This window comes from Propithecus coquereli, unplaced genomic scaffold, assembly GCF_000956105.1.
Source record: "Propithecus coquereli isolate 6110/MARCELLA unplaced genomic scaffold, Pcoq_1.0 Scaffold591, whole genome shotgun sequence".
In the NCBI taxonomy this organism is placed as follows: domain Eukaryota; kingdom Metazoa; phylum Chordata; class Mammalia; order Primates; family Indriidae; genus Propithecus; species Propithecus coquereli.
Window position 1 is genome coordinate 250,357 of NW_012151852.1, and position 25,062 is coordinate 275,418.

The 25,062-nt window shown below is 38.9% G+C and overlaps 1 protein-coding gene across 1 annotated transcript in view; it reads left to right on the forward strand.

The window, feature by feature from the left end:
* The first annotated feature begins 4,165 nt into the window (after nt 1–4,165).
* The window catches only part of MLLT4 (myeloid/lymphoid or mixed-lineage leukemia (trithorax homolog, Drosophila); translocated to, 4), a 119,862-nt gene continuing 98,965 nt past the window's right edge, over nt 4,166–25,062 (forward strand). The window contains exons 1-5 of the mRNA XM_012658958.1: nt 4,166–4,362; nt 10,251–10,366; nt 12,071–12,234; nt 15,426–15,586; nt 21,160–21,321. Of these exons, the coding sequence (XP_012514412.1) occupies nt 4,188–4,362; nt 10,251–10,366; nt 12,071–12,234; nt 15,426–15,586; nt 21,160–21,321 (778 nt within the window). The 5' untranslated portion in view covers nt 4,166–4,187. The remainder of the gene's footprint in view (nt 4,363–10,250; nt 10,367–12,070; nt 12,235–15,425; nt 15,587–21,159; nt 21,322–25,062) is intronic.

Sequence of the window (25,062 nt, forward strand, 5' to 3'; positions counted from 1 at the left end):
TCTGTCGTCCAGGCTAGAGTGCAGTGGTGTCAGCCTCGCTCATAGCAACCTCAAACTCCTGCGCTCAGGCAATCTCCCTGCTTCTGCCTCCCAGAGTACTAGGATTACAAGCGTGAGCCACCATGCTTGGCCTATTAGGAATTTAAAGTTTTGTTTTTCAGGGTTCTTATCAATTGAGAACAACCAGCCGCAGCTGGAAGAATTGGATCTTGTCATTGGACATTAAGATTCAAATTTGTTTTTATTGTTACGTGCAAAGCATTGCATTGGGTCGAGGGTGAGGACCTAGAATAATGAATAAAAGAGGTTTCCTTGTCCCAGAAAAGCTATTCTTGTGGGAGAAGTTGTAAAGGAAGAAAATGTCTAATCCTTAAGCACTTACCTGTGTGCCAGGTAGCGTGCTAGTTGCTTTATGTATTTTGTCTAATGCTTAGAACAAGCTTATTTTTGTTTTATAAGTGAGTAAGTTTGAGTTTACATAGACCTTACATAACTCACTTAAGGATACACCTGTCAAGTGAAATGTGAACCTGTTTATGTCCTGCTGCAGCCCCCAGGTTTTGCACGGCACTGTGTGGTGGACATGCGTGTAGATACGGTCGAGGACCTTGATCAGGCAGTGTGTGGGGTGTGAGCTGCCTTGGAGCCCAGTGTGAGCAGGAAGAATATCTGTGTTCGAATAGTGTGTCTAGGCAGGTCACTAGCCTCTGAGCCTAAGACTTCTTTCTCTCATTCGTTCATTCAGTTTCTCCTCTAGGACGTGTTGTACGGTCAGAGAAAAATAATTAGTATCAAACTCCCTTTAGCTGACAAAGTGCCTGTTGCGGGGGAGAGCACAGTGATGTAGGCCCAGTTGTGGCTGTGGACTGCACCTTTTTGGACCTCCTGTCCCTGTCCCTTTCCTCCCCCCTCCCCCCTTTTTCTTTTCTGTTTAGTGGTGATGATAATAGTACCTAACTCTTAGTTTGGGGAGTTAAGTGTGTAACTCTTAGTACCTGGTCCATCATATATGTTAATTATAACAATTGTTATTGCTTGTTAGTTTGGTCACTACACACCCAATTTTCAGGTTCAGGAACTTGGTTTTCAGTCTTTCTTAGGTTTGATAAGATTCTGTGGACTTAGTCACACCAGCCAAACTTATGACTGGCTAAATAATTGAGCAGAATGTTGATCGATTAATTTATTAAGGGGATATGCTGGTAATAGGTACACTCAAGTATTCCTGTGTGTCAAAGTAAATTACTTATTAACACCTTTGTGGTGCAAATGAAATTGAATCAAAGGTAGTTTTTAATAGGCTACTTTATTTAGGCTTGGTAGAACCTGCAGCATTGTATCTTTAAAAACATCAGCAGGATACTGTTGTTTTTCTGTAGACAGGAATGCTACTGCTTGGTGAAGACACTGGTACCTCCTTACTCCTTTGGGTTTCTTTTCTTCCCTTTCCCTTTTCTGTAATGTAAATAGCTGGGCCACATTAGTAATGGAGATTTTATGTTTGCAATTTCATCTTTTCACTATAAAAGGTAGTAATTTAATATGTAAGGAATTTTCATGAAGATGATTAAGTAGACTATTTCTTTATTAAGTCATTCTGGATTCTTTCCTTTGTGTTTTTTGCTGTTACTGGGCATTCTCTCCCACGTTTGCCAGCCACAGATGATGCTTCTGTTTTTCTTTGGTTCTTTAATATCTGGTAGTTTGGAATTACTTGTTGACAATTATCAGGGAAACTGGTGCTTTCGTGTTTTTTGGGATCCTTCAATACACCTAGCCTTTTTTATTATTGTCACAAATGATATAAATCTACTTTGTTAGCAAAATGTTTGAGTACCATGGAGATTAATTTGCTTTTTTGTTTTAACTTCTGTAAGGGTGTGTTTTTGGAGGAGCCAGGGATGGTTTTGCCTATTGATATTTGAGACTTTCAGTTATAAAGATGGTTTCGCCTATTGATATTTGAGACTTTCAGTTATAAAGATGGTTTCAGGGTGGCAGTAGGAAAGTATCAGAATCATGGGATAAAAATATGGCTCCCATGATAAAAATGTAAATTTATACAAGTAAGTTTACATAGTAATTTTTGTTTTCTAAAGTTATTTTACGAACCCTTGGAAGAAGTAGTGGACAGGAAAGAGTGGGGCCTGAAGTGGAGGATTCGTGAATGATGACAGAGGGGTGCATCCAGCGGACACAGGGAGAAGGGGGGTTAAGGAGAACTGGGAGACAGTGCGTGGAAGGTGTTTAGCACAGTGCTTGGCATGGAGTGCGTGAGCACTGGCTGTTACTAATAGCGACTAATTCTCATTCACAGAGTTCATGAGCATCTTTCACATGCATTTTTAGTTATAAAGATTTTAAGAGTCATTAGCCCAACATTTAAAAAGGATTGCTTGAATTTGCCACTTGACCCAGAGCAGATTAAGAGGCCTTTTATATAATTTCCGAGAGACCCAAGCAGGACTCCTGCTAAGACAGCTCCCATTTTGCTAACTCCTTAAGCTCTCTCACGTCTCACCCACAGCCATGGCCCTCCTTTACTCCAGAAGCTATGGCTCAGTCTTGTTTTCAGATATACTTGCTCCTTTATTTTGTATTTTTCCCTGCCATAGCAGAGAGTGGGAAGGTCATACTGCCTTGTAGGACAGTATGGGCAAGCCCAGTAAAGCTTCAGGGCTAGAGATGTGCATTATTGTCTCATTTTCTGTTTTAATTCATACAGTTGTTAACCATATTCTAATACAGGTTGGATATTCCTAACCTGAAAATCTGAAATATGAAATGCTCCAACATCTAAACCTTCTTGAGTGCCGACATGATGCCCAAAGGAAATGCTCATGGGAACATTTTGGATTTCAGATTTTCAGGGTGGGTATGCTGAAGTATGTAATGCACATATTCCAGTATCTGAAAATATTTGCAATCTGAAACACTTCTGGTCCTAAGCATTTTGGATAAGGGATACTCAACCTGTATCCCATTTCCCCTATTTTTCCTCAAGTAAATACTTCTTAGTTCATAATTATTAGAAAAGAGAAGGCTGGTGGGTTGAGGAAAGGTAAAGAAAGGCTTACATGTGAGTGACTTTGAGCGTCACAGTCATGATTTGACTTCTGGGAGAGGAAAGCCATTGCAGAGTGTGAAGCTGCGGACTGGTATGTTCCAGTTGGGTTTTAACAGGATTTCGCTGGATTCTGGATGTATTTTGATGGGTTAGAGGTGCAAGGTGAGAGAAAGAAGAATTGAGGATGGCTCCACTTGAACAACCAAATCTTAAATCCTGCTTGAGGCAGTGAAAGTGACCTAGGAATTAAAATATTCTTTGGAATTTTGTTGGGAATTGTGCTTTTTCTGTGTAGGAGGAAATAATGGGAGAGGGCATCCACAGCTGTGGACTTCAGCCTACCTTACAGCAGGAACTGCGTGGAGGGATCACCTGTGGTTGGAATTCAAGCGTGCTTCAAAGTCTAAATTTCATTCATTGATTTGGGGCGAGTAGTTCATATTGAAAATTAATTACAATTATATTTTGCAAAAATTAAGTGTTTTCATTTATTTACATTTATGGTGGGATTGGGGGGCTAACATTTCCCCCTCACTTTTAACAGACTGTGTTCATTTAGACTTTAGAAATCTCAGAGCTGGATGGATCTCAGGGGCAGTATAGGCGTGGACCCTGGAGTCCAGTGGATCTGGGCTTTCATTCTGGATCTGCCGCATACCACCTTGAGTAAGGTACTCTCTGAGTTTGGATGACCAGATCTTGAAATAGGGCTTAATAATAGTATCTATTTAACTGCACTGTTATAAAGACATAAGCACTGTTATAAAGACATAATCAAATAATGCACGTCATGGTGTACCTGCCTAGCATTTGCCGAGGACTCGGTAGATGTCGTCTGTTGGTAAGTTGAGCTACTTACAGCCGCTATTTCTTTCATATGTGAGACAAGTAAGGTAAAGAGAAATTGTAAGTAACTTGTCCAGTGTCACAGATGAAACTGGACGACTAAAAACCTATATCTTAGTTTGTGCCTCAGATGTTTATAATAAAAAAACATTTTTTAAAAAGTGATGAATAGCCTTTTTCATTTACTATTTTTAGAAAAAGTAAATCTCTTTAGAATGTTTTTCCAAAAATGTATCATTTTGTTTTCTTTCAGGATTTGGAGTTCCATGGAGTGATGAGATTCTATTTTCAAGATAAAGCTGCTGGAAACTTTGCAACAAAATGTATTCGGGTCTCTAGTACTGCCACTACCCAAGATGTAATTGAAACTCTCGCAGAGAAATTCCGACCTGACATGCGAATGCTGTCCTCTCCCAAGTATTCCCTCTATGAAGTGCATGTCAGCGGAGGTCAGTGTATACAGGCAGGGTTTGGCAGGGGTCTGACTGATCTGTGACGAGACAGCTTGTCCAGGGGCATTTTCATCATGTCATCACTGGTTTACTTCTCATCTCCCTCTTTCTTTTTTTGGAGGGGCTAGGGGGATAGTTAGCAGGCTGGTAAAACTTTTTTATGTCTAGAAAGTGTTCTTATAAGTCACTGGCACATATATTTGCTAGAAGTTAGAATGATTATATTAATTTTACATATGCTTATCTCTCCAAAGATACGTAGCATGAGATTTCATAATTAAAAGTATCTGACATATCGGGGTGTCACATACACGGATGGTGTTGTATGTTCCCTACTTTTTGAGAATGTTTTTGTGTAACTCTTATGTATAAGTTTTAATGTTACGATTATAATATAATTAATTGTAACCCAGTTTAATATTACATAGGTATGAATCATCAGTCTTGGTATTTAATACATTTTTGCATTCTGAAAGAGTACACTGGCATTATTCTTTGGGAATAATTAGGGCATCTTGAGGAAACCTTATGTATTGAGTAATTTTTCCATGTATTAACATTAGAAATTTCAGAAGATACATATAGCTTTACCAAATGGCAGCTTAAGTTGACTGATTAGAAATGTAGAAATTTATAAAATTTTTTGTGGGTGCTTTGGAAATGTTTAATAACCTGCAAAAAATGCAAATTCCAATTATTGCAGCAAATAAAGGATGACATACAACACAAACCCAATTTGAATACCCCTTAAGTTCTGTCCACAAACCTTTTTGAACATTATTTTTATTTACTTCAGAAGTGCAGATGTCCTTGTATATTTGAAATTTGACTAACGTGTTTGTTATGTGTGGGATTTTCAGGTGTGACTAAACATTTTTTTCCCCAGGTAGTATGTAAGGCATGCCACTTTTTTTCCCCTACTTTTTTTAAGGTTATAAGGGTATCACCTTCATAAATAATACCAAGACTAAATTTGGCAATAGAGGGTGTTCTCAATTTGGGATGATTTTTCTGAGGCTGAGTATTTCCTTTACCTTAGAGTCTTTGTCAGTAGGTTATAAAGAAGAAGAAAATCACTGTCACGTCCGCCCCTTGTTTTATGTGTGCTGTTTGGCTGATTAAATACTATCAAGAGAAGTCTTTGGAATATTATGTAAGGTTGTAATTTGTGAGCCAAAAATCAGATGAATTTGATATTTTTTAAAGAACTTTCTTTCCTTAAATTTTCTTTATTGAATTTGGTTTTAATTAAAAGGCAAAATATGCTATTTGTAAGGGGTGAAAACAAACATGTTTAAAGAAAAAGGAAATGGTGTCCTCCCCACCCACTCACATGCTCTTCCACACTGTTTTGCTTAGAGCAATGGTTTTTTTTTCACCTGTGCCTTGGGTATGAGGAAAACCCTAGCATGCCAATTCTCGATCTTTTTTGGGTCACGGAACCCTTAGTGTCTCGGTAAGTTTTTAATGGCACCACTAGGCCAAAGGAAATATATAGCAGCTTTTTTATTAAGTAGTTAGACAGGTTAGTAAGTGTTTAACAACTGATAATCTTACAGATAACTTGAAAAAATAGTACACATAAAATGAAAGGAAAACTAAAATTTTCATTTTATTCTTAATCACAACTACTCCTTGATGGGACAGGTGCGCCTCTTGGGCCTTGCTGAGCTTCTCAGACCCAGAGAGCCCTCATTTTCTCATCCATATTGATTTTTGGACTGTGCTTGCTGTTTATTACAGCACTGTGGAAAACCTTGCTTTGTGCAGATGTGACAGACAGGAATGCTGCACAGTCTACTGTGGACTAGGAGCCACCTGAACCAGGAGCTCCCTTGGGCTCTGGCAGATGCATCTTGTTTCCCTTGAAAATTTAAATACATGTCAGTGCCCGTGATCTCCTTGTTGTGTTTGCATACTGCAGCCCTAGTGGGCTGTAGCCTGGGCCCCAACCCTGCTTCAACCACCAGGGAAACTCTGCTTTCATCATTTTTATATAGTAGGATTCTTTATGTGAATTGGATTTCTTATATTCAATTGGAAATATACAAAAAAGATTATGCTACTTTAAAAAAAATGAACGAAACCGCTAAGGCAGAAGATATCTTAAATGTATAAAGGTACAGTAGGACCCAGAGTAAGCTATTTACATACAGTGGTTAGTCACATGCTTTTAGAATATATCACCCTTCTTCTTGTTTTACTTTTATGATTTAGACATAATGTTAGTTCTCTAAAAGTTACTCTATGAAGTATTTTGATCTAGTGTAAAATTTGCAACAAAAACAACGTGGTAATTTTAGTTTGTGGCAGGAGTTCATACTTATTGCTCTAGCTCTAATTTGTTAATTTTGATTTTCATTTCTCACTTTCAGCTGATAAAATATTTAAAATTTGTTATTCTTATATTCTGATAGTTAGCATTACTTTATATATGATATTTACTAAAAGCCTTTTTATGTCTATTTATCTTTTAAATTCTTCCTGTTGACTCTTTCTTTACACAATAATTCTTTTCACCAGCCTCACCGTAGCATATCCTGCATACAATTACCTGAACAGTCTTTGTCAACATTTTTAGCAGTAGTAATATCAGTCTCATCCTCATCATCATCATTGTGGTGTCATTTTTTTGTTTGAGGGTAAAACTATTGCTCATTTAAAATTTAAGTTTTTGGCATAGCACCAATGCTTTATCAAATTAGACAGTTGTCATCCCCTGCATGAGGCTATAGTAAGATACCTCATGCCCTGATGATGCTTTTCCTTCTGCCTTTCTGACAGTTTTCTGCAACAACCTATATCCTTTCCTTTAAGTCTAGCCTGGTCATAAATTCTTTGGCCATCTTTTCATTGAATAACCTAACTCCAGAGTGCTCCTTCGTTTGTACTGCCTCACATAGTGTTGATTGTAGTATGTTATTACTAATACAGCAGAGTCCTGTTATACAAAGATACTTAGTAGCTGTAATAGGCCCCTTAAAATAAACACACTTAAAACTGGGTCAAATTTCCTAGTAAATAGTGATGAAAAATGTTTGATAGAGCCCTTTGTTTGAAAAATGAAGTCTATCTCATATTTAACAGTGATAGTTTCAAGTATGGACTAACTGACCAAGCACAGACTTACTGGCAGGCTGTCTTTTTGACTTTCTGTGTGACTGTTGGGAATGGTTGTGAAGAGTGGCGTGGGTTCAGGACTTGAGCTGAACGTTCCTCAGAACTCTTCCCAATCCTTGGAAAATCAGAACTTTCTCCCACAAGGAGCCTGTGTTATCATCATCCTTGTCAGCTGTCTCTTTGGTTATTCATTGCTCTCGCAGCCTGATCTTCATTTATCACGGGCTGAGTTTGTGCCTGATGCAGTCTGTAATGTCACTCACATCAGCATGGCGCATTCTTTCTGCAAGGTGTGAAATTTCACTTTGCGGTTAGTTTGAATGACGGTGCACCGTCACGTGCGTTTTGACCGTGGGGTGGTGGTGACTGACTGACCAGGTTGCTGGGCAGTGGGCAAGGCTGGGCCGTGGGGAGTGATGTTTGGGTAGGGAATGGGCTTTATAAGTGGTCAGTGCATTGCTGAATATTTTCATTTTATGATGAGTTTTACTTGTTTACTCAACCCTGAAAGTTATGGGTCTTGTGTTACTAATGTTCAGAGAGGTACCCCTCTCTGAACAGGTGTTTCTGAAATAGGCATTCCTGAAAAATCTTACATTCTGCCAGATTTTTTACTAAAAGGTAGAGATTTTAAGAGAAAGATTTGGGTAGGTCACTCAAAACCTGTTTGAGTTAGTGATAATGACTCAAACACAAGTTACAAGTGATAGCATAGGGAATGAGTTTCTTTGAAGGATGAGGATGGTACCTGGGGTTGTTGCCTGACTTGGGTGTAGGGCTTGCAGCCTCAGCTGTACCCAGCTCCTGCTCCTTTGGCCTTCTCCACCTGGAAATGAGTGTCTCAACCGGAAGCAGCAGGTGCATTCTTCAGTGACTTCTCCCCCCAACCTCCAGCCAAGTGTAGGCCTCTAGTAGGTGGTCAGGCTGCGTGAGGCTCTTAGGGATACCCTCGGGGGGTGCCATGTTCCTGATCGTTGTGCCTGGGAGATTTGTTATGTTTCTAATAATGAAAGAAGTATTAGGTCAGTAAATATGAAATGTCTGATTTAGAATGAAAAGTTTAGTTTATTATATATGTGTCAAATAAGAAACAGTACAATTCATCCAAGTATGTACCTAAACCATCGACACAGTTTAGCCATCCTAATGGTAACTTGTTTATGCCAGCAGCAGAGAAGTCTGGAGAGCAAGTGACAATGAAATCCCGAAAGGTGTTTTTCACAGCTTGTTGAGAATTGCATTTTCCTTGCAAGAAGTGGTCCAAAGCCTGAAAGAAGCGGTAGTCAGTTGGTGCAAGGTCTGGTGAATACAGTGGATGACAGAAAGTTTCCAAGTCCAGCCTCTGTAGTTTGAGCAGTGTTGTTTGTGTGACATGTGGTTGAGCAGCATTGTCTCGCAAGAGGATTGGTCTGTTTCTATTGACCAATCTCGGCTGCTTAATTGCAAGCATCCTCATCATGTCATTCAGTTGGTTGAGGTAGACATCCACTGTAATCGATTGACCAGGTTTCATGAAGGTGTAGTGGATAATACCAGCACTGGACCACCAAACAGACACCATTAGCCTTTTGTGATGAGTATTTGGTTTTGGACTGTATTTCAGCACTTCATTGTTATCGAAGAATGCTTGCAGTTGTCAAAAAGAATCCATTTTCATCACATGTAACAATACGGTGTAGAAATGGTTCATCTTTATGTCATGGCAACAAAAAAAGCAAGCTTCAAGACGATTTTTCTTCCGATGCTCATTTAATTCATGCGGAACCATCTACTCAGCTTCTTTACCTTGACAATTTGTTTCAAATGGTCCCATGTTATTGGAATAGTAACGTCAAACTTGCTGCTAATTCATGCATAGGTTGAGATGGATTCGCTTCCGCTACAGCTTTCTGCTCATCATTATCCACTTTAGTCTCAAGTCACCCATGTGGCTCATTTTCAAGATTAAAATCACCAGAATGGAACTTTTCAAAACCATCATTGTACTATGCATTCATTAGCCACACCCTTCCCAAACACTTTGTTGATATTTGAAGCTGTCTGCGCAGCATTTTGTTCCATGACGGAACTCATATTCAGAAGTAACACAAGTTTTTGACTTATCCATGGTTTCACAAAAATTCCTCTAAAAAAAAATTTGAAAGATAATCACAATAACCTAATAATACACCACATTTAGTATACTTTGCATAAGAGAAGTGGTGGCAGCTTTATGGTGGAAGGGGATGGGTAGGTTGAAGTTGGCAAGTTTGGAGACAAGGACCAGGTGCACAGAGACAGGAAGACTAGTGCAGTAGTCACTCCTAAGGCTGATGGCGGGCTGTTGCCATTGCTTTGTAGAGGATGACATTAATGTGATGAGAAAAATCTCATATGAATCAGTGTTATATTAACATTGTCCCTTATTTTCCAGTTGTATATGAGATAATTTGATTTACAGAAATAGACTTATAACAATACCATGTATACCTTTTTTTTTACTAGTTCACATATATTTGTCTTATTTTCCCAATTAGAACTAAATGAAGGAATTGCCCCAGGCAGTGTCTATCACTGGATACATGGTAATAGATATACAGTAGCAAAAAAATATTATTAATTTATACTTTGATTTAACATTTTGAACAATACATTTCAATCTGTATTAGGTACTTGGGGTAATAAAGTACTTTATGTCTATAAAATTAAATGTATGTCAAAGTGCTAATTAGCTACTGCCATTAAATGACCATGGCTCATTCTTTTTCTCATTTCATGTTTTGAAGAAGAAAGAAGATTGGATATAGATGAGAAACCTCTAGTTGTGCAATTGAATTGGAACAAAGATGATCGGGAGGGCAGGTTTGTTCTTAAGAATGAGAACGATGCCCTCCCTCCTAAGGTAGGAACCGACCTTGGTCCTGGGTCAGGTCTGACTGATAGATAGGAGGTTGATGTCTTGTTACTAGAGCTCCTTCTCCTTTTTGCTTCTCTTCCTGAACTCTTTTATCCTTCTCCCAGAAAGTAATTCAAAAGTAACCCTTTGCTCCCTGCTTTATCCTTTATTTCGCCCAGTAATTCCAGATACTGCTTCTCACTTTTCAAAGAAGAGTTATGTATGCTTTTGTTACTGAGAGTTTTAATGATCAAGTAATCAGCTCCAGTTTTTTCTCCAAATTTTATAATGAAAATTGTTCTAATAATAATCAAAAGGGAGAATAAAACTATGATAACCTATTTTTGTGTACACTTTTAGGTGCTTAATAAGGTACATTTAAAACCTACTCATGTTACATATACAAGGTTAGGAATCAGTAAACTTTCTTGAGTTTCTTTGGATGATGTAATAAAATGGTTCTAAAAGTTTCTCAAGTGGTAGGATATCAGGAATTCCTGTGCTGCTATTCTTATTTTGTGAAATACTATGAAATATTAGTATAACTTCAAAATACCTATATAGTTCTGTGCTACATCAGGTAGCATCTTACACAAGAATTCAGTATTGACAAATGATAGCAAATGTGCAAAGGTTAAGGATATTTTGAGAAAAACTTCTATTTAATTTTTTTCCCCAAAATATGGGGTAAAGTCTACCATTATTCACTTTTAGCAGGAGAAAATTTTCATTTTGTATGATGTCAGTGTTCCATGTTAGAGAGTCCTGGATGTGTATACAAAATATATTCTTGACCTTGCTCGTTGCTGTGCTCTAGTGACTTGCTGCATTTGCAGCAAATACAACAAAGTAAGAATGGCTGTCCACTGTTTTGCTATCCATATTGTATTTCATTTCTGCACCACAGTTTCAGCTGATGTTATTTTGTTCTGCGTGCTTTGCTGTGGACCACAGAGCCTCATTGGCATGGACTGGAGCTCTTCTCAGGGCCCATGTAGTGCTGTGAACACCTATGCGTGCAACTGGGATGTTAATGCTCTTGCTCCCTTAACTTACAACACAGGAAGCAGTTTTCTTTCCCACTACAATAGTTATTCTTTTTCTTTTTTTTCTTAATATTTTCTTATTAAATTATACATAAAAAACAATGTATCTCTGTCATTGCAAGCAGGCCATGATTGTGGATTCAAATACAAATTAATAAGCAAGCAAATAAATAAGATCTGGAAAAGAAGTTAGAAATTTTTATGCAAAAACAATACTTATGACTGCTTCATAAAAGCCAATATATTATGGCTACTCTTAACATTTCCTTTGAAGTTAAAAAAAAAAAACTTTTGTAAAGTAGATAATGATTTAAACTCTTTAGTTCCATAATTTCATTAGGTTCCTGTTACTAAAGTTACTTTATGTAAATTATTTGGAGTTTTCTTACTGGCTTTGGCTTTTTGTTTGCTTCCTTGTTTTAATTGAAATAAAATTTATGCTGAAATGCACAGATCTTGAGTAACTGTAATTTAGTTAGTTTTGGTAAATACACCTGTGTAACTGTCAGCCCAATCAAGATAAAGAACATTTCCATCACTCCAGAGGTTTTCCTGTTCCAGTAGCTTTGTTTTTTTGGCTGTGTGAGGTGAACTTAGCTAAGCCATAGGTAGCTTTAAGTGATTCTGTGTAGGAGTCCCATGGTGATAATATTACTTTTATCAGAAGGCTCAAAGTAATGGACCCGAAAAACAAGAAAAAGAAGGTGTTATCCAAAATTTCAAGAGAACGCTTTCAAAGAAAGAAAAGAAGGAAAAAAAGAAGAGAGAAAAAGAGGCATTGCGGCAGGCATCTGATAAAGATGACAGACCTTTCCAAGGGGATGACATGTAAGTTAATTGTGGAATTATTTCTTTATACTCTAAACCAGATGTTTTTACTGCAGCAAGTTTGTTAAATTACCAGATAAATTATGAAAAAGATGAGTATCAGTCAAGAACCTTACGTGGTATGCTTCTGGTTCTTCTGTGTTGAGGGAGAATAGAGTATCTTACCTAAGCAAGGTTCATTGCTGACAAAGCCTGTCTTGCTGTGCTTGAGAAAAATCTCTGCACCCACAGTCTTGCAAATCTTAAATAAGCAAACCTAGTTAACATTATTGTTTCTTCTCTTCACCTTCAGTTGGTCCTTTCTTCTCATTTCTGTGATTTTGGTCCCTGAGGCAGCGGTGGTGCCCTCAGAACCTAGTCAGAGGTTAGCAAGGCCAGGAGAAAAGCAGAGTTCCCTCTGAAGGTTCACATCACGTCTGCTTCCCTCCAGCCCTATCCCCGTTCTTTATTCTGTCTCAGCAGCCCCATCGCAGGTAGACCTTACCTGTGTGAAGACCCCAGGGAGCAGGGGATCTTGTGTTTTCATTGTAACAGAAAGAGACGGTAGGAGGAGCTGGACCCCTGATGTGCAGTTCCCAGTTCGCCTTTGGCAGTTTCAGTTGTTCTGTCAGTTCTTTTGGTTATCGTACGCTTGTTCACAGGCAGCTTGTTGTTGCCTCGGTATTGACTCCATAGTATTGTGTGTGTTACTTTCCTAGTGCTGAAGTAATACACATGTTTTACAAAGTCAGAACATAAAGCCGGGCATGGTGGCTCACAGCTGTAGCTCCAGCACCTTGGGAGGCTGACAAGGGAGGATGGCTTGAGCCCGGAGGTTGGAGATTAGAGTGAGCTGTGAGCTACACTTGTGCTACTGCGTTCCACGGCACTGGGCAGCAGAGTGAGACCCTGTCTCTTTAAAAAAAAAAAAAAAAAAAGAAAGAATAATATATAGATTTGCCAAAAAGGGTACTCATGTATTGTCACATGGGCCCAAAGAGAACTATAATGTAGTTTGTTTTTTCTGTGTAAATGTATGTACTTCATATGCTTATATAGAGAGGTTTTAAACAGAAGTATAATCACAGTCTTTTTGAACTAGAGCTTTTCACTTGATATTTTTCTACAAAAATATTTATATTTCACAAAAACATTCTAGGTGATTGGGCAGTATTCTATCATACAGTTCTTCTATAATTTACGTAACTGGTCTTTTTGTGGTGAACTTGAAGTTTGTTTATAGTTTTTTTGGTATTGTAAATACTCCAGTGAATGTCCTTGTTCTGTGAGTTTGGGAATTCATCTGATTGATTTTCTCAGGGTGCGTTCTAGCAGAATGGCTAGATGACAGGTTTGGATGCTTTCTCATGTTCTGAACCCATTGGCACACTGCCCTTTACTCTTATGCAGCCCACGAGACCTCTCCTTCCCTTACACCCTGCAACTCTGGGTGTCACAGAACAGTGTATCTCCACAGTATATAATGTCTTCCATAAATTGAATTAGTTTTTATCATTAATAAGGCAGCATCTTTCCATATGTTCATTAACTATATATATTCTTCTGTTGCAGTGACCTCTCCGTGGCTTTTTCCCATTTTTTAGTCGATACTAAGTATTCTGTATGTATTGTAAGGATATTAACCATTTGTCAGTGAATAAATGTATGAGGGCTGTCCAGAAGGTATCCAGCCATTGTTAATATAATGATAATATTTTGCACAACATCAATGTAACCTGGCAGCCAGGGAGAGTAGACTGTAACGCACATGTGTGATCAATGATGACTTCATCGTACCAGTCAGTGGGCACTAGACGCCATTGCATGAGCATGTGTACTCGTGTGTGGCCGTCACATTCTAAGTGACTGAGCAAGTAGAGCAATGAATCTGCATAAAATTTTACATTAAGCTTGAACATTTCTCGGAAACTATTCAGATGATTCAGAAGGCTTTCAGGGCGATGCAATAAATGCAGCAGAAATAAAAGTGTTGCACAAACGCTACAGAGATGGTTGAGAATCCACATTCTGGAAGGCCTGCAACAAGCAGAACATCTGAGAATGTTGAACACGTATGGATCAGGTTAAGAGATGCTGGGAGAATTGTGTGAAGTCCCAAGGTGCCTACTTTGAAGGGTACTAAGGCATCATTGTCCTGTGTAGTGTTTCTTGTATCTTGTATCTTCTTCATTAAATGTCTCAATTTTTCATATCCCATTGCTGGATACTTTCTGGACAGACTTTGTGTACTTTAGAGTAGAATTTGAGCCCATTTTGGGTTGCATCAAAGTGGGTTTAGATATTAGTCTACTAGGCAGTGATGCCTATGTAATCACTTCAGTCTGGTATTATATAATAAGGCTTTAATGCAGTTATGCAACTTGCATAGATATATTGCTCATAAATGAAAAATAATCAAAGGAGGGTTTAAAACATGCTTTATGGCTTGCTCTATTCATCGTCTTAGTTTATGGGGTGATATATTATTTGATTTAGAAAATGAACTACTTAAAATGAGTTATGTTGCTAGCTTGATTGATTATAAGCTTGTCTTATTTTTAATTAAATTATTTACATAATTAAAAATTAAATCTTTAAAGTATATTAATCAAAATTTAATCAAGTAAATCAGTTTTTCCATCTTACCTAATATTGTTTTCCTTTCATCATTCTATACATTTGACTCCTTCACAGAAACTGTTGGAGCAATTTCCTTTTGAAAGTTTAAGTTCATGAAAGTGAATGTTGGTAAATCATTAAGTGTTAAAAAATCATCCTATTTAATTAATTTTGGTTCTTCAAGATTTGCTGTAATTTTAAGACAGGTTTTTATTAAAGAATAATTAATCCTCCTTTCTTGTGATTGGAATGTTATAGTGGAATATCACTCATTTGGTCTGTTGCAGAATAACACTGGCGAAAATTACTGAAATGTTATAATCCATACATTTTTAGCTCTATTAATAAACTCACCATAAAGTTTTAATTATAGTTTTCTGCTTCGTTCAGTGTATTAGTTTGTATCGAGAGAAAGTATATTCTTTATCACATAGTATTAATAATTAGCACATGGTAAATAGCATCTAACAGACCTACTAGGGGACAGATGTACCCAAACAGTATCTGCCATTTTGACCTTTGTATGATTATAATATATCCATTTCTAATAAGAAAAAATTTAAAATATTGATTTTTTTTCTTTTTTCTTACAGTGAGAATTCCCGACTGGCTGCAGAGGTCTACAAAGACATGCCTGAAACCAGCTTTACTCGAACAATTTCTAATCCTGAAGTGGTTATGAAACGACGGAGGCAACAGAAATTGGAAAAGAGAATGCAGGAATTTCGGAGTTCAGATGGGCGGCCTGATTCAGGTACAAACTTTAAATTACTTTTCTCTGCTATATCTGTTATAAAGAGTGTTATTTAACACTTTTTATCTATGCTTAAGGTTTCCTTAACTAAAGCAATGGGGGGATGTAACCTCTTCATAACAAATACGTACCATCAGTTTTGCCTTATGTAGAAGAGTTCTGTGCATATAGAGATATTTGTAATGTTACGTATTTTTCCTTAGTATAGCTTTTTAAAAAAATTCTATAAAACTTTAAATATATACAAGTGAAAAACATGTAATGAACCCCATGTACCTGTCACTGAATTTTGGTAGTTAACAATTTGTGTTTCTTCTGTGCTGCAACATACATTGCCTTATTCCCAAACTATTATTGTGAAGCAAATCCCAAACTTCTCATGATTTCAACTATAAATACTTTGGTATATTTTCCTAAAGGTTAAGGATTCTTTAAAAGAAAAAAAGAAAAAAAAACCAAAGCAAAACATAACCAACAGTGCTGTTATCACATATAAAAGAATTGACAATGATTTCTTAATATTATCAAATACCTAGTTATTGTTTAAATGTTCCTGATTGCCTCAAATAAATCTTCTATTTGAGAAGGGATCCAAATAAGACTTACACAACACAGTGCACGGTCGCTGGATTCTGCCCCATTGCAGAAACTGCTGAGAATTCCATTTGTTCTGAGCGTGTTTCTGTGTAACACGTTCCAGACAGCCTCTGGCTGTGATGCAAGTTGGCCACCTAAACATTATATGCATATTTAGCACGTGATCACTAAGTCTTAATTATATACTTCACAAGACTTGAGTGTTGGTGATATAAAATAGCTAGGTGAGGGACTTCTGGGTTCCATAAATATTCTAGTAGTATTTTTGAGACCCAAATGATTATTTGTTTATATGTATTCTGTCTTGTTCTGTCAAGGATTTGAAGTCATTTATAAATACATGCCCCCCAAACAAAAAGTGGATAAAGAAAATAAGGAGAAGGAGAGAAAATATAAAGAGGAAAAAGAAAAGTAGTAAAAGTCTTAAAAAGGACAAAAGGAACACTCAAAAATACCGACATATGCTAACCACATACCAGACCTAACAGCACGTTGTGTGCCCTGGGAGGGAGTTTGACATTCTTACTGGAAGGAATTTCTGAGGATGAACCCATGGTTCCCTCAAGGAATATTCAGGCATGGGCTGGAGATATGTGAGTCACAATAAAGATAGCTAGCTTAGAGTATCAGTTTTTGTCAGTAAATTAAAACATATTTTTATGATGAGAAATGTTTTAATGTGGATTAGAATGCAACATTTATATGTATCTTTAGGTTGAAATAGGAAGTTTTTTGCAGGTCACTTAGCCTGTGCCCTCAATACTCATATTTATTTTCCATTGCCATTGGGGGTACTTCAGTGGAAGAATTTGATGTGCTTTGTTAACAAGCTGCTTGAAGAGTTTTAAGCTGTGGATTTAGAAAGCTTTCAATTTAGCCAAAGCTTCCTATCTGGAGAGATTACTATGGAAGCAAAGCGGAAGGTTGATTTGAGGGAACTGTGATTCGAAGCATGCATGCCCATCGAAAGTACTGCATTGCCCACGGTAGTGCAGTTACGGGAGGGGCCTGTGAGCTCTGTCACTGACAGTGGGGCTGTAAAGAAGAAAGGACTGAAGAAATGTAAAGGGTAGACTTGTCGGGAAGTGGTCACAGACTGGATTTCACTGAGGATGGAGGCATTCAGGACGACACCCCTGTCTTTAATTAGTAGGCAGATGTCGATGGACTGTGGAATGGAAGAACATCTGGGGTGGAAGACAGTTTTGTTTGTGTGTGCCATAGGAGATGCTGGCAGGATGTGGGCTGTCTTCCGAGCTGGGGGTTCAGTGACTGGAGCACTGCTCTGGTGGTGAATGGTGAGGGAGTGAGGGTTGGAGTACGTGTGTGGTGGGGAGGTAGAGTCAGAGGCGCGGGTGATGTTTGTTGGATAGAAAGTGTACAGGTCACATAAAAACTTGATGCAAGGCTGTTGTTGAAAGGAGTCAGCAAAGAAAACAGGAAAAGACCCCAAAGAATTAGGAGGAGAAATAGCAGAACTTTGAGTAGAGTTTGTCTGTTGAAGGGGTGGTTGGGGGCAGAAGGAATATTTTTCTGTATGTGGAACCTCAGGAAACTGTAAAAACTAAATATTATTAGCAAAATACCTATTTATGGTTAATACTAAGGAAACCCAAAGTATTGCGTTCCCTCAAGGTTTTCGTTTTAATAAATAAAATGCTCAGAAAAATATATCCTTATAGCCTACTGTAGCTATTAGCTATTAGGTTGTGGGCTGGGTGGACATGGGCACTTGTGGGTACCACTTTTCTGAGAGTGGCAGCTGAGGCTATTGTTTTTCTGTCTCGTTCGCCAAGCTCTGATGACGTAGCTTACTTGTCCTCCTTACTTGTGCTGTTAACCTCACTTCACAGCGGTTCAGGCGTCATAACTCACAACAGGTTTTGTCCCTGGACTTTGTAAAGTATCTTTGACACTCAGGTATATTCACTTTGTGATGTCTTCAAAATATAGTTGTCCCAAAAATGTCTTGTGTGGCTCAGTTAATTGATTTGTGGCACAAATATTCTACTACTGATGATTATATGTTTATTTCACACTGAGTAATATTATACATTAACAAAATTGTAAGAGAATTTTTAGGGAGTTGATCCTTCTTCTACCTCGGTTTCTTAGTGCACACTCTTGGGAGCAACAGGGCACATGATGTTTGGAAGAACATGGACCTGAGCTTAGCATTCAGTTGGAACCTACAACTAGGGGTGCAAACTGTGGGCCTCAGTTTCTTCATCTTCGAGGCGGGACAATAACCCATACCGTAATCTTGGAACTGAGACATTAATTTATTCAGATAGATTTTAGTACATAATAGGAACTTAAAAATGTTCGCTTCTCTTCTCTCTCCCTCCTTAGTTGACGTGTGTATCTCTCCCATGACAGTACCATGGTTTTATGCTTATAAACTAAAAACCCTTAAAATTAGACTGTGTCCATTTATTGCTTGTTTTATGTGTCAGAATGCCTTAATACTCAACTATACTGAAACCAAATCATAGTGTTAGATGTTTTGAAACATTCAAATGGATAATAAAAATAATTTCATCCAATAGCTAAATTCATTTGGCCACATAAATATGAATTTTATAGCTATGTCGTGTTGATGTGTCCTTGAGGGGAAGTGCCACTCAAAAGTAGATTAATCCTTTTAAAGTGATTTTCTGATAAACACTGTCTTTGCAGTTTTTCAGACCAACCAAATAATCATTTATGCTCGGTGGTCTGTAACTTTGGGATCACAAAGTACTTGTCTAGGCATTCAGCTGATGTAAATTGTGTTTTAGAAAAATTAAATGTCTGACCATTTGCATTTTTTTTGGTGGAGATCCAGGTGAGAATACAAGTTCATCTCTTCAGCTTTCAAAATAGAAGCTCTTTTTTGCTCCTTGGTTGTCTATTGTGTGTTGAACACTCAGTTTACAAAGTGGTTTACTCATCCTGTTGTACATGTTTTTCTTGTAAATTACTTCAAATCTGTTTGGAAGTAGAGTATAATGACATAAGGAGGGGATGCATCTTGTTATAGTGGAATATGTACTTTCGACTGGCCTCTCTTCTGTTGCTACTGTCCCCACCTTCACCTAGGTCTTCTTTGTAGAACTTGAGTGGCATTTTGCCCACCTTCCCCCTCACACACTTACTCACTCACACATGCGTACACATTCACAAACTCCCCCTCTCTCTCTCTCTCTGTCTCTCTCTCTCTCTCTCTCTGTCTCTCTCTCTCTCTCTCACACACACACACACACACACACACACACACACACTCAATGCACACAGAACTGACAGCCTTCAATGGCTCCCACACTTTAACTAGATCAAATCCAAACTCTCGATCATTGCTGGGCAGGTCCTGAGTGATCTGGTCCCAGCCAGACCCTGACTTCATCTCCCTCTTTTCCCCTCACTCTGTCTACACTGTCCTGTGGACCAGGCCAGCCTTATTCTGACTCTGGGCCTTAAGCACTTGCTGGTCCCCTGCTGACAAAGCCCTTCCTTTGGATTGTCTCACAGCTGCTTCTGTCTCGTCCCTCGGGTCTCAGTTCAGATGTTGATTTCTCAGAGAGGTCTGGTCTGGTCACCCAAGCTTAGGAAGCTCTCGGTCACTTTCTTTCTTACAACCGTACTCATATTTTTCACAATATGTTTCCCTATTTTAAAATTATTTGTTTTCTTGTTAGTCTTCTCCCTTTGCATTCTACCTACCAACTAAGGAATGTAAGTCATGTGAAGATGAGAACACTGACCTGTTTATTGCTGTGTCCTCCGCATCAGAACAGTATGAGTTGGCACATGGTTGGGATGTCCTGAGAGCCTGGCTCAGCAGGTCCACATTCTAATAACAATGTGGACTAGCTGATTTTTTTAAAAACCGACATTATTTTACCGTTAGCCAAGTTATCAAAATGCAGTTTGTGCCAGATTTGTTGAAAAAGAGAATATGACAAATGTTCAGTAGCCAGAATAACTGCATTAGAACTAAAAAGAGTGAAGGAGTCATGGAAATTTAGAACTTGCTTCAAGAAATCCATAGAGATCTTCTAATCTAGCTCTTTTAAAAGTTTCAGGTGAGAACATTGAGGGTTAAAGAAGTTAGAATCCTTCCCCCACTGTAGTAGGAGGGGCATGGAGCTAATCTTAATTTCTTCTCTTCAGTATCCTTTCATCTAGATTTAAGATCTCAGGGCTTAATAATATTGGACCATAAGAGGAAAGCAGATTATGACACCCAATATGACACCCCAAGTGACAATAATATAACATATGTAGATTTCCATTAAAAAGAAACAAGCGAAAAAGAAAAATATCAAAGTTGCTCTGCTCTAGTCGAATTTTTTTTCCAATCGAGTACGTAGTTATAAATGACATTGTAGTTTGTAGTGCCTGGAAGCAAAAATAGAGCCGTTCTGTATGGCAAATCCACGAACAATCTTTGGCCTCAAGCACCCGAGATTTCCTCATTCCTAGTTCACTTTTTAAAAACGGATTTATTTAGTGAGGTTAATATTTAACTTTACCCGGGGTTTTAATTTAAGTTTCAGATTGATGATCAGGATGTAGGAAAAACGAGGGAAATAGGTCTATGAGGCTGTGTAGGTAAGGGAATGGGAAAGCAGGCGACGAAAGCAGCACCGTAAAGAAACTGGAGAGCTGTCCTTTCTCCGTCCCACTGTAGTGGAAATCAGCGCATCATTGCAGTAAACTCCTTGGCTTAAAGAGAGGGCAGAAACAGTCTTTGTCTCACTGGATTGTTCAGGAGTTCAGAGTGTCACTAGATCAACCAGTTACTGCTAATGTATGTCATCTAACAGGAAGTGAAAAAAATCTCTTTTTTTCATTTCAAAAAAATGCACATTTGTCTTTGCACTTGTTCCAGCTAGACCTGAGGTGCCCTTTTCTTAAGGGATTGTAGATGTTAGTTATCTCTATTATTGGCGTATGATAAAGTCGTGCTCAAAGATGTCAAAATGTTTTTTCAGGTGGAACGCTGAGAATTTATGCAGATAGTTTAAAACCAAATATTCCCTACAAGACAATCCTGCTGTCTACTACAGATCCTGCAGACTTCGCTGTGGCTGAGGCTTTAGAGAAATACGGTCTGGAAAAAGAAAATCCCAAGGATTACTGCATTGCTCGGGTAAGTAACTGGATCACATCAGTATTTCTCACCAGTATTACACATGCTAGGACCTTACATTTAGTAACAAACTGTACAAGTGATCCCTGAAAGTATAGTCTTTAGGACTTTACATTTAAATGGAAAATATTCTTTAGATTAAGTTAAACCCAGACTGATTTTCTCCCCATTGTATCATTTAGAATCTGATAAATTAAAACCATGTGTTAAATACATGTTTAAAACAAAAAGCAAAAAAAAAAGTCCCCCTTCCATTACAAAAGGTAATATTTGTTTCTATTATAAATAAGAAAAATATATAAAGGCAGATTGAAGAAAATAAAAATCACCCCAAAATCAATTGTCCACATATGCGTGGTTCCTTTTCTGGACTCTGTGCTGTCCCATTGGTCTGTGCGCCTTTTTGCCAAGTACCGAGGTGTCCTAATTACTGTAGTTTTATAATAAATTTGTAATATTTATAATATTACAAATCTTATTTATAATAAGTTATAGTGTAGATTTACTTTACGTTTAAAATCATGTAAAATAAATATCAGTTCTTGTTTTTAAAAATTGCTTTGTTTATTTTAGGTTATTTGCATTTCTATATACATTTTAGAATCAGATTATCATTTTCACACAAAACTTTTGGGATTGTGATTTCTTTTGCCTGGCATCTGTAGATGAACTTACAGACTACTCATCCTAACAGTATTCAGTCTTCCAGTGTGTGAGCAGAGTATAGCTCTTCACTCATTGAGTTTTTCAAGTTCTCTCAGCAGTGTTTTATAGTGTTCAGTGTAGAGGTCTTTTGTTAGCTACAGGTGGAATTAAATAAAGGGGCTTGCTTGAGTTTTATGATTTTATGTTTTTGCCAAGAAGCTAGGAAGTTAGACTGAGTTGGAAACACTAATAGATACGGAATATAGTCCAAATTTTAGCTGAAAATAAATGGAAAAATAGATGTTTTTCTCACATTAAAATGACAATAAAAGAATAAAAAATTATTTACATGCACAAGAACAAAGAGAATGGGATGAGACGACAAGAGATCAGAGTTGTCAGTGAACTTTTGCATATGTAAATGAGTGGTCTCTTACTAGACCAGAGACAGCTTGCAGGAGCACATCAAGACGAGCAGGCCAGGGGATTGAAAGTGTTTGCAAGAAGCAGTAGACTCCACCAGATCCCCTTTCCATGATAACTGCCATGTCATCTGCCCATCTGAAGTCTAGAGTAAAACTGATGGGCTGGGTGGATACTGAACCAGGAGGCCTTGGATTTGGAGGTAACAGGCAAAGAATAGGGTAACAGAGGTCTTTATTGAAAACAGGAGGATGAAGAGAAGGGCTGTACCTAGAATACTGGCGGCCAGAAAATGTATAGATTCCTCCCAGGAGGCACTTACTTTCAAAAGAAGAAAGATCTGTATGTGAACAGACCTTTGGAAGTTCTGGTCTGGTAACCTCATTCTGAGAACTATCAACAGTAATCCCTGCCTGTTCACAAGACTTTACATTCAGCTTTCTTGGGGCTTGCTGTCAAATACGATTGGACAGCCAAGGTTCAAAAGACATTTGGAAAACACCATTAAAATGGAGACAGATCAACACACATAATTAAAAAAAACATCTGGAGATAAAAGGGAGAAACTGGACAGAGCAGATGGGAGTGTTCAATAAATTAAGAGACACAGAGAAATAAGGAAGATAGTGCATCTATGAAATAAGATCAGAATGCTATAAAGAGGAACAGGTAGAGAAAGAACTCATAGAAATTGAAGCCTGCTGCTTGCTCGGCCTCCAATCTGCCCTCCAGGCCACAGCTGCCTCCTGCCTGCTTGGCCCTGCCCCTGTCCTCCACGTTGGATCCACCTGACATCTGCACTGCCCCGCCTTCAACTCAGAGGCCCTGCTCAGAAGCATTGCTTCCAGCTCCACCCTAGTCCTGGCTCCGAGGCTCTCACGCTGGGGTGCAGTGGGCTCTGACTGAGAGGCGCTGGGAGGCCACTTAGGCAGGCCTGGAGAGGAGCATGGAGAGCCCTGTGGTCCCTGGGCTACTGGAGCCAACCTCAGCCCACCTGACTTGGCATTCACATGACCCCAGTGCCAGCGGAGCAGCCTGCTGCTTCCTTGCTCAGACTCCACCCTCCAGCCCCGATTGCCCTTACCTGCTTGGCCCTGACCCCGCCCTCCAGATCAGATGGCCTGCCATCTGCACAGCCCTGCTTTTGGCTCAGAGGCCCTGCTCAGAGGTTCTGCTTATGGCTCCTCCCCAGTCCCAGCTCTGAGGCTCTCAGGTTGGAGCCTGAGGCTCTGCCCATGTCCCTCCATAACTCCCAGCAGGCCCAAAACACCATCCTTAGGACTCCAGTGCTGCACCTGGCCCAAGACTCCACCCCAGAGCCTCCACCACCAGAGCAGGGCTAACAGGGCTAGAACAGCTGCTCCAAAGTACAGTGCCTCGCCAGGGACCCCCAAACCTCAAGCCGCCAGCATACTGTGATCTGCTATGAGCAAATGCCCAAAACCTGGGAACCCATGGCAACCTTATCCAGCTCCTGCGGCTACCTCCGTGGAGAGACCCTTAGTAGAGCAGTCCTCACAGCACCAACCTCAGTGAAGAGAGTCTCATCCAGCTCTCAACATGAACATCTTACAACTATCTGGAGAGTTCCCAGCAAGGAACAGGAGCCCTGCAAACCTGTTAACCCAGAACTGAGAGAAGAAGTTTCAGATAAGAAGAAACCAGCAAAAGAACCCTGGCAACATGAAAAATCAAAACAGATCAGTACCCCCAAGGGACCACAACAGGGCTTCAGCAGTGAACTCCAACTTCAAGGAAATTGTTGAAATGACAGAAATGGAACTCAGAATATGGATGGCAAAAAAGATGAATGGAATTGAAGAGAAAGTTGAAAACCAACAAAAACAAGCCCCAAAAATATTTCAGGAAATTAATGAAAAAGTCACTAAAGAGCTAGACAAAATTAAGAAGGACATAATAGAACTTAAAGAAATGAAAGAGTCAATTCAAGTATTTTCAAAATGCAGCAGCAAGTTTCAGCAACAGATTAAACCAAGGAGAAGAAAGAATCTCAGAGCTTTGAAGGGAAGGCGCTGGAGCTAACCCAATCATTTAAAGAGGCAGAGACGAGAACAAGGGAAGAACAATCACTTAGAGAGATGTGGGACTATGTGAAGTGAACAAACATGAATTACAGGTATCCCTGAGGGAGAAGAAGAAAGTGCTAAAAATATGGAAAATCTATTTGAGGGAATTATTGTGGAAAACTTCTCTAGTATCACTAGAGATGCAGACATCCAGACACAATATGGTCATCAAACTCCGGGAAGATTCATAGCAAACAGGACCTCTCCAAGACACACAGTATTCAACCTGGCCAGAGTCAAAGTGAAAGAGAAAATTCTGCAAGCAGCTAGATTTAAGTAACAACTGACCTACAAGGGAAAACCCATCAGGATAACAGCAGACTTTTCAGCAGAAACCTTACAAGCCAGAGGGAGTGGGCCCCCATATTCAAGCCTCTTAACCAAAACAACCGCCAACCTAGAATTTTGTATCCTGCAAAACTAAATTTCACATTTGATGGAGAAATTAAGTCTTTTCCAGACAAGCAAATGCTTAAGGAATTCGTCAAGTCCAGACCTGCCTTGCAGGAAGTACTCACACGTGCACTATACATGAATCAGCACAATAGATGCCCGCCAGTGTAAAAACCCCCAAAAGCTAATGGTCAGAG